General features: G+C 32.6%; 1 protein-coding gene across 1 annotated transcript in view; it reads right to left on the bottom strand.

Annotated features, from left to right (window-relative positions):
* Positions 1-2,463, bottom strand: part of LOC107001851 (MADS-box transcription factor 23-like) — a 9,738-nt gene extending 7,275 nt beyond the window's left edge. Inside the window, exon 1 of the mRNA XM_015199810.2 lies at positions 2,218-2,463. Coding sequence (XP_015055296.1) covers positions 2,218-2,399 — 182 coding nt within the window. The 5' untranslated portion in view covers positions 2,400-2,463. The remainder of the gene's footprint in view (positions 1-2,217) is intronic.
* Positions 2,464-10,048: the final 7,585 nt, after the last annotated feature.

The following is a 10,048-nucleotide window of genomic DNA, read 5'->3' as shown; positions in this document are numbered from 1 at the left end:
TTTATTTTTAAAAAATATTTTCAACTTCAAAATTTCATTTTTTCACTCCTATCCTCGACCACCCTCCCCCTTCCCCCCAACTAGCCTCCACCCCCCAAAAAAAATTAAATTTATTTTTAAAATTTATTTTCAACTTCGCAATTTCATATTTTTCACCCCTACCCTTGAGGCCTCTCCCCTCCTCACCCACCCCCTACCTGCTATCTCAACCCTTAAAAAGAATTATATTTATTTTTAAATAATAATTTTCAATTTCAATTTTTATGTTTTTACTCCTACCCTCGACCTCCTCCCCCAACCTCACCCTCACCCAAAAAAAATTATGTTTTTTTCTTAAAAAATATTTTCAATTTTAAAAATTATTTTCTACTGCAGTAAAAATAAAACATATTTCTCAAAAATATTTTTAATTCATAAATGAAACACTAAAAATCTTTTTCGAACTAAATATGAGAAGATTAGTAAAAAATCTACATGTTCTCCGTGAAAACAAGAAAACATGTCCTTCCTACCAAACACACCCACAATCATGACACAATTAAGTAAGAGAGAGTTCATAGATTACAGAGAGTTGTGATTGGAGATTTCAAGGTGCTTCGGAAACAAAGAAACGAAATTAAAGAACTTGTTCCATATGATTGATTTGTCTAGTTAGGTAGTTTTGTTTGTTGGTTTTTGAGTTATTGTCTTTTTTATTCTATAGCTTAGGCTAGTTTTCGAGTTGCGGTAACTTGAAGACTCGGAGAATACAAATCTTGGGGTTTGTGTTGGAGATAAGAAATCAGAATTTAGTTCATAAGATTGCAGGAACTATAATCTAATTTAGTTTGAAGTTCAGAGTTATTAGAAGTTGGATTAAATACTACTATATTGTTGTTTTACAAGCTTTGCAACTCCAGCTTACAATAACAGGGGCCGCCCCGCAAGGCCAGAGTGGGTTCAACGGTCAGCCTCCATTCGAGTTATGTTAGGGCGAGCAACCCTAAACAAAAAAAACGGGAGTCTTCTGATTTCTTCCCCTATTTTCTTTATGCATTTCATTCTGTATTTGGTCAGTTGCAAACAAAATGAGAAAAAAGGATCTTGTCAATAACATAGTTCTTTCTTTCCCGGTCTCCTTTTGAAGGAGAGATTTCGCATTCCTAATCGTGATAGGGTTCGTTAGAAGATTTGGGAGGTCTATTCTAACAAGTCCAGGTCTGCCAACAATGGGCTAGTCATCAGAAGTCTGTAATGGTAATAGGACATTGTTTCATAAGAGTTCATCTGGACTAGTCTCATTGTCAGCCAGTGGACCAACACCCAAGTCTGGTAATGATAAAATATTTATAGCATTAGGCTCTCAATCTCATAGAAGTGTTGCGCAAGAGTTCACTTACCCAACGAAGGGCAATGGGGGATTTTAAGGACAATTATTTGAACAATTTTTGTTGTGATTATACAAAAGATGAAAATTTAGTTATAAGAATTGAATCCACTTTTATTTGGTGGAGATTCCCACCTAGTAAACTACTCTCTCAGCAGCTAAATTTTTTAATCATCATATTTATATTATATAACCTATAATTGTTAACGGGCTTGAAAAATAATTTGAAATAAGTAGTTAATTAATGCTAAAGCTAAAATAGGAAAAATGAATGCTAAAATAGACAAGTAAAATCAAATACTAAATTATTAATACAATAATTAGAAGTGAATGGATCTAAGGAGTATACATAACTTGAAGCAGTTTTTGAATATTTACCAAAAATATTGGTTAGAGAGGTAGCAAATGATACAACTAAGGTGAAAAAGAAGGAAAAAGGAGCACATCATACTCATATCCTAATCCACCCATCACAAATAGGATGACAAAATATTCCACAAGAAAAAAATTAAAGAAAATAATGATGAATACGATAAACATGATGAGATAGGGAAAACTACGATCTGAAGATTTTGGGTGGATTAATCTAACTTAAGATAAAACTTTAGTTGGATTTGAACTTTGGTCTCGCGGATGGTATCTTTGGCCTAGAGCAGCGGCACAAGGCACTCCTATTTTTCCTCATAGGTGCACTATTGATTACTCCACATCTTAATTTCTGTCACTTTACCATGATAGATATGCCTGATAGATAGATGTATAGCTTGCGTAAACGACTAAGATTAAAATAAAGTGTAATATATTGAATGAATATTTTTGTTTTTACAATGAAATAAAAGAAGATAAAGAACCTGGAACTTGAATATTCATAGAGCCGTCCAGTATTAGAAAAGATTGCGAGTCCAACTTCAGCCTCACAAAGGATTGCTAGTTCCTTCGCTTTCTTAACTAACCCACTTTTACGTTTCGAAAATGTCACCTGCCTACTTGCTGGATTCTCAATTCTTCCAATCACAATTTTTCCTCTTGTCATAATTTTAATTTGAAGTATGGTTATCTATGTATTTCACCAGATGTGGTTGTTTTTAGACTATTGAATGAAGAAGGATTGCCAAAATTATTATACTATGTTTAGGTACAAAACCACTTAGCCTGTTTTGATAAAACCCTATATTTCAAAAGTGGTTTATGTGAGTACGTATGAGATGACTTCATAAACAAACTTAATATATATGTATACAGACAAAAGAGTTGCTTAATAATTTGCCACTTATAATACAATAATAATATTTTAATGATGATACCTTTGTTCCATAAATGATAAAGTAGCAAGGCACATGAACCAAACATCTTACTTTGTTGAACTTTTGCATTTTTAGGGTAATCCTGTAAATACAAGGAGACATGCCATGTGATAACATTAAATTGGAATAAGTAAACATGTATATATATTAATAACCAACATGCCTTATCATCAACACATGTTTTTTTATTATTGATATAGAGGTTTGCTTATTCCTTCCACTTACGGTTAAAGATGTTACTTTTTTTAAATAAAAAAAAAATATTTAACCAAAATGTGTATTTTATTTGTTGGTGGCATCAAGAGTTTATTGAAATTCACAACTATAAGAGGGCCATACATGCATACATATATTGTTGGAGTGGTGCGCACCGTAGTCCGACAAAAGTATAATAAGGATTACTTGGGAAATATGTATACATAATATATTGATTAAGTATATATTTGCAAACCACTTTTTTTTTTAAAAATTTAAATCTCGATAACAATAAAGCGGGATGGATGAAGCGGATTAATCTTAAGTCGCAAAAATTAAATCCGCCCCCATAGATCTGCTTTTGCATAGGCTTAAAACCACTGTCCTGGTTGCTACCCCTAAAACCATCCCCACAATTGAGATCCATATTTTAACAGCACATACATATTGTAAAATAGCTTAACAATACTATAATTTCTTAACTTAAAGGATATTATCAATTAACTGTCTATGTTTAATTAAATTAATATTTACTGCAAATAGTGATGCATGTGGATAAGTGGGGAGTTAGGCGAGATTCATGGGTTCAGACAAACTCGATAGCTTTTTCTTGTACTCTATATTGTTACTAAAAAATTAATTAAATATATGTATATTAATTTGTGAACCCTAGCAAAAGCAACTATATATGGAATAGTATATATAACTTGTCCTAATGCTAATTAGCTATATACTCTTTCCCTTTTTATTATGAGATTATGAAAAGTGGATAACCTTTTCCATCCAAATGCTGATTAGCTATATTCTCATATTTTTCATATATTATTATAAAAACAAACATAACATGGTCATATATATATATGGATAGGCCAAACAAATTGTAGTTACACTTTAGTAGATAATTGTTTCTTAAAAAAAATAAAATAGCACCAACTATGTACATGCTGCGGAAATCAAAAGTAATACTAGAAGTAATGAAGAACATTCTCCAAAATGTACATTTATAGAGCAAGAACTTAGACATGAAACTAAAGGAACATCATACCCTGTAATTTCATCTTTTAAAGCTTAACACTCCTGAGAAGAAACTAATTAAAGCTAGGGGGTCTTCTAAAGCAACCTATTCACCTCAAATTATGGTAACTGTAGCAAAGTTTCTCAAAATGTGGATTATGGCTGCTAATTCATCTCTATTTTGGCTTTCCCTAATTGATGCTTAGAGCCAACACGTTTGACTTAAAACTTATAAGTTAGAATTTACAATTTTTGGATTTTTGCATTTTTTATTATTTTGGTTTAAACATAAGTGTTTACATGCACATTTTAACTTTACCCAATGTAAAAATTAAACAATACTCTGTACAAGATTTGTGCACGTTTGATTGGTATAGCAGAATGAAATCACGAACTTAATAATTTGTTCCAAGTCAAACTTTAAATCTCAAAAAAACAAAGTATAATCGACAAACTGAATATCCTTTGGGATTTTTTTGAAGTCATTCTTAAAAAATAAATATTCTGTTGTTTTTCTTTTTGTTTCTTCTTTTCTTTGTTCTGTAAGAGTGAATTACTATTTTAAAGGGAGTAGATGTTACATTTAAATCATGTAACCGTTCTCACTCTTTTTCACAATTGTACTTATCTTCTTCTTTAAAAACTTATGTCGTCGGGTCGGATCCACATGGGCAACTCATGACCCCCAAAAAACTTATATCTCCCACTTTGCACATGGTGGACAAGACTCAAGTCAATTCGACATGAATTACTCAACCTTTCATACAAGTAACAATTCGTGCGATCGGTGAGCATTAAAAGCTTACCTATTAGGATTTACATGCTGTATATAGGAATTCAATCACATGTGGAAAGAATTCACTACTAATATGAGGACATTATTAATCACAATACTCCAGACTTCTTTCACTACTTCAGTATTGCTTATTTATTCTCTTATCCTCTTAAAGAGGTAAACTAGAGTTCATGTTTGACTTTATGTAGACAATTGCACTCGAGCGTAATAGTTGTCTTTTGTATAAAAGTTAGATTAATCATTTTAATCATCTTCTCTCTCTACTTGAATATATTTGCTCCATATCAACTATTTTTCTAGACATTTACTGTATTGCTGAATCACTCATGGGTTTTAGTAACACGCTAAAGTAGCAAAAATGATCAAAACTTTTAGAAACAATAATAGGTCAAAGGGTATCCCAATGAAATTAACTTTTCGGGGTCTCACACAATAAAGAAGTAGGGAACCATTCTTCATTACCCCATTTATTGCTTAACGCACGTTGTATGAAACACCTGGTACGATGTTATAATCTTATATTGGTACATGTGTCTCATTCTTTTATCATTCAAACATCATACAGATATTGGTCTAGACAACTCTAGATGTCTGCCCCGAGCATCTCTTTACAATGATCTTCAACTTCATTTTCTTAGAGATACTCTTATCTGGCTCATAAAACAACTCATAATATGGCAGTGAAACTTCTCTCTTCACGTTTCTCGATATAAGAGGCGACTGCTCTTGTGAGGGACACAATATTGCGACTTGTTCGACACATTACTTCTTACAAAATATCATATCCATATTATATCAATGGTATTATATAGAAGAGAATACTATAACAATCAAGTTACTTTAGAATACTGAAATATAATCAAATCGTATAGAAACATAGAGCCTTAACATATTTTTTCAAACAAGTCTCTAGAGATGACCTTCGTAAAAGGATCAACTATATTTCATGTGTAGGAGTGTATTGTAAAGTTGTTTTTCCACTTGTCATTGCGTCTTTAACAAAGTTATATTTCATGTCAATGTGTTGACACTTAGGATCATTTATGTATGTGATAGACTCTTGACTATCACAATGTAGAATAATAATGGGACCCTTAGAAGTCCTTGCAATACTCAATCGGTCAAAGAATCTCTTTAGCCAAGCAACCTCTTGTAGTGCAGACGCACAAGCCACGAATTCAAATTCCACGATTGAAAAAGTTGTACAAGTTTCCTTCTTACTTTTCCCTTCTTACTTTGCCATGAAATAGCACCACAAATTAGTAAGACAACATAATCGGATGTTATTTTTATAACATTTTGATCACCATCCCATCAACATATGTATAACCTATTATCACGAATCAGATCAACTATAACACAATGTATGATCCGTAATCCCCTTCAAGTATCGAAATATTCTCTTTTACCATTTTCAATGATATTTTCTAGTATTGGATTGATACATGTTAACCAGACTTAAGGCATAAAAAATTTATGGGCGAGTATACACTATAGCATACATCAAAGCCTAAGAACACTTGATTAAAGAACTCGAGACATGTCTTCCTTTTCTTTTTCAGTCTTTGGACACATTTCAAGGTTTATAGTTTCACCTCTTACTATAGGAATATCCATGGATTTGCAACCATTATTTTATAAAAGTTCCAGTATTTTCTTTATATAAGCTTTTTGAGATAAACTCAAAAATTTCTTAGAATAATCTACTTGGATCTAAACTAGTATTTAGTCTGTTTTACCCAAATATATCATATCAAATGATTTTGAAAGCCATGAATATACAATTTTCACATACTATAAATTATTTCCAACTAATAAAATATCATCAACGTAAAAAGAGAGAATAACAAAATTTTCGTTGGACTTTTTCACATAAATGCAACGGTCTTCATCGATCATGGTGAAATCCAATGACATCACCTCCTTAAAAAAATAATATACCACTTCCTTTATGTAACAATCTTTTTCCGTTGTTATAGAAAATCCAACAGGGAAAAATTTTGGGCCGAAAAACTTTTTAGTAGTAACATGAAATTTCCCAACTTAGTCCATATTTGAATGATATCGGAGTCTGTGAGCTCTAGGGAAATATGGTAACACATGAGAGATATAATTGTGAATTTCACCATATGATTACATAGCTAAGATGTTAAGAAAATTGTACGACTTTATGAAATTGATTTCGGGCAAGTAGAACTCCCAAAATTGATCTTAACATGAGTGTGTATTTTTTATGTGTTGTGGGATGAATGTGTGTTGTGAAATGTGGATCATAACTTTTAATCAGAATTTTTTGTCTCCGTGAAAGCCGCTCTGGTAATATTCCTGCCGCTAAGTGATGTACTGTGGTTTCACGGTATTTTTAATGCTTTTTCCTTAAGTTTAGTGTGTGTCCAAAAGCCTTTTTGTATTGATTTTTATGTAAGTTTCTCCTTATTTGCAGGAAATTGTAGATATGAACTAGAATGTATATATTTGAGACGAGGAGGTTTGACATGAAGATCATGTCTGGGAATACTTACGTTCCTGCCTTACACCCAGTGTTGTCTTATCATATCATGACTTTTTTGAAGTGCTTGGTTGGACTAAAATCCTTCCGATAGGACATGCTACTCAACCTCCAAACAACCGCCCCACTACTGGTCTTTGGGGAAACACAAGAAGATGCGGAATTCGATACTGATTCCTTTTTAATCCTTTGTTAGGTCTTATAATGACTGGTAATGAGCAAGAAATGTTGATTATGTTTTTTGAAACTAAAGCCTCCTATGTTTCTCTATTCTGAGAATGAGGACGCATATGATTTTATTTTAGATTTTAATGAGAGGCTACATAAGTTAGGTATTGTGCATCAACATGAAGTAGAGTTTGTGACCTTCCAGCTTTAGGGAGAGGCTAAGTCGTGTGTCATGACCAAGATTTTTGAATCCGGATCGCGACCGGCTTTGTTAACCTCTCAGAGGTCGCAGACAAGCCTCTTCTTAGCTTTCATCACATTCATATAGTTAAATTTTGTAGAAAATTTAAAACTTTTAAAACATAATGAAGTATACATAGATTTCATATATTTTTTTACATAGATTAATATTCTACTAAGCTCAAATAAAAACAACCATCTACAATTGACGAATCAAGTTAAATCAAAGATCAATATATAATGTAATAGTTTGCCAAAATGGCCTTAATACAAAGCTTCGAAACAAACGTCTGAAAAGAAACGCTAAGGACAAAATCCACTAGACATGTCTAAAGTACTAATCTAGATAGGTAAATGTAGCATCCTCGAACATCAAGAGGACCTACCAAATTCTAGAGATCGACCATCCAAACAGCTTCGATGAGTCTTCAAGATTCTCTCTGACCTGCACCTATAAAGATAATAATAGTATAGGGTTAGTACACACTTGTACTAAGTATGGGTGCATGCAAACATACACATAAGTACTATGCATGATCAAGGAAAGGTCTTTCTATAACAACATGTCATTTCTGGAAAGTAACATCACTAGACTTTCCTAATTCGTTATTTGTGAATTGTGGTATGAAAAATGACGTATTTTAATACATTCAAAGCATACAACTCATTTTATATATTAACAATACCTTAGAATCATGAACATAATTTTAGAACAACTCAAGCGAAAATTTTGAAATTTGATACTCCCTAACCCGAGAGCTCCCTTTTTGATACTTAGTTTTTTTTTCCAGTCTGTTTCTTCTTCTTGTTGTGTAATTCAATGATCTCCTTTGATCCTATGTTTTACTTACTAGTTAGATGATTCATTGTAGTCCCATACCTACAATGAATCAAGTAAGTAAAACAAAAGACTAAGGAAATGATTTGCCTATCCTTACAACAAGTTATTTTTTCCATTCTTGTTAGATTGGGCGTAGAATCTTTATAAGCCACTCTTTATTGGCTAGGCCACTTATTTCATCATTTTCATATTATGGAGATTATGGGGCATTGATTTGCAATTACATTTTACTCCCTTTTATTAGCATAATATAAGAAGTCATTATAAGACAAACTTCATTCTTATCAAACACTGACGATTGATATTCTTAGGCTCTTGCTTTCTTAGCTCACTTTGAAAATACATCTCTTCTTCTTTCTTTCTTGCTTTATTAAGGATATCTTTATAATTAAGATCATGCTAGCTAATATGAAATCTAGTGTTTTCCCCACAGCGAAAAGGCGTGGTTCACCGGCTAAATGAAACCAAGTTCATGTTCACCCACACCGAAAAGAGGGGGTTCACGGCTAAAGTGAACCGAATACTTTCTTTGAGAATTTAACTGACATAAATCATGTGTGATAAACATGAAATCCAGTGTCTTCCCCACACCGAAAAGAGGTGGAATTATCGGCCCAAGTGAAACCGCATCAAACCTAGATCTCTTAGGTGGAATCCACTGGCTAGTTCCTCTGCTAGCAACATAGTTCGAATACTAGGAGTCATATAGAGACTACTTATCCACCTTGGTGGTAGCCTAATCTCATGAGGATTACATGTGCTGGCACAAGCTCAATGCTAGTCTTTCGGTCTTTGCTCAACTTCTTTTTCTTTACATCTTTTAGCGTTGACTGAAACATTGTGGAAGCTTGCTTCTAGTTATGATGTTAACTTAACTCTTCGGATAACCTGTCATCCTATTCTTTACTTAATTAAATGTGAAATTTGACCTTACATTATCATCTTGGTGTTAATGAGACTTGTCTCATGATTATGAACACCATCTTTTGTGAGTATCTTTAACATAGTGGTCTTAGGTGTAAGTGAGGCTTGTCTCACTTCCTTTAACACCCCATTCTGGTCACTTTCATAATTTAAAGACTTTTAATTATGTTATTACTCATCATTACTCGTTTCATGTTATTTGGTAGCTTTATACCATTCTTTATAAACGTTAAGAACTTTGTTCAATAAAGTTACTATGTTCATAGTTCATTTGGAAAGGGTATGTTGGGACTTGTCCCAATGATTGGCATTCCCTTTGTTACGAATTATAAGTTACATTAGTCATGATTAGTTGGGTTTACATTAACCATTATCTAATCTTCCCATCATAATCTGAAAACAATATTGTAAGCCAGTTTTATTCAATTTTTGGGCAAGACATTGTTAGCCATTTTATTGGCATAAACCAAACTTTGACTTAAACAACTTTCATTATGTTATCATTAACCACATAAATTAATCTCGTAAATGTATTATAATGATCCCCTCAATAGGATGCAAGTCGAATTCAATAGTAGCTAACTTCATGATCGACTTTTAACACACTTCATATTCTCGAACACAATTAAGCATTACATCATTCTTTATTTCATATAACTAATACCCTAATCATATGAATCAAGTATATAAA

Source organism: Solanum pennellii, chromosome 10 (assembly GCF_001406875.1).
Source record: "Solanum pennellii chromosome 10, SPENNV200".
Classification (NCBI taxonomy): domain Eukaryota; kingdom Viridiplantae; phylum Streptophyta; class Magnoliopsida; order Solanales; family Solanaceae; genus Solanum; species Solanum pennellii.
The sequence above is the reverse complement of the archived record's forward strand: the minus strand, read 5'-3'. Positions and strand labels throughout refer to the sequence as shown.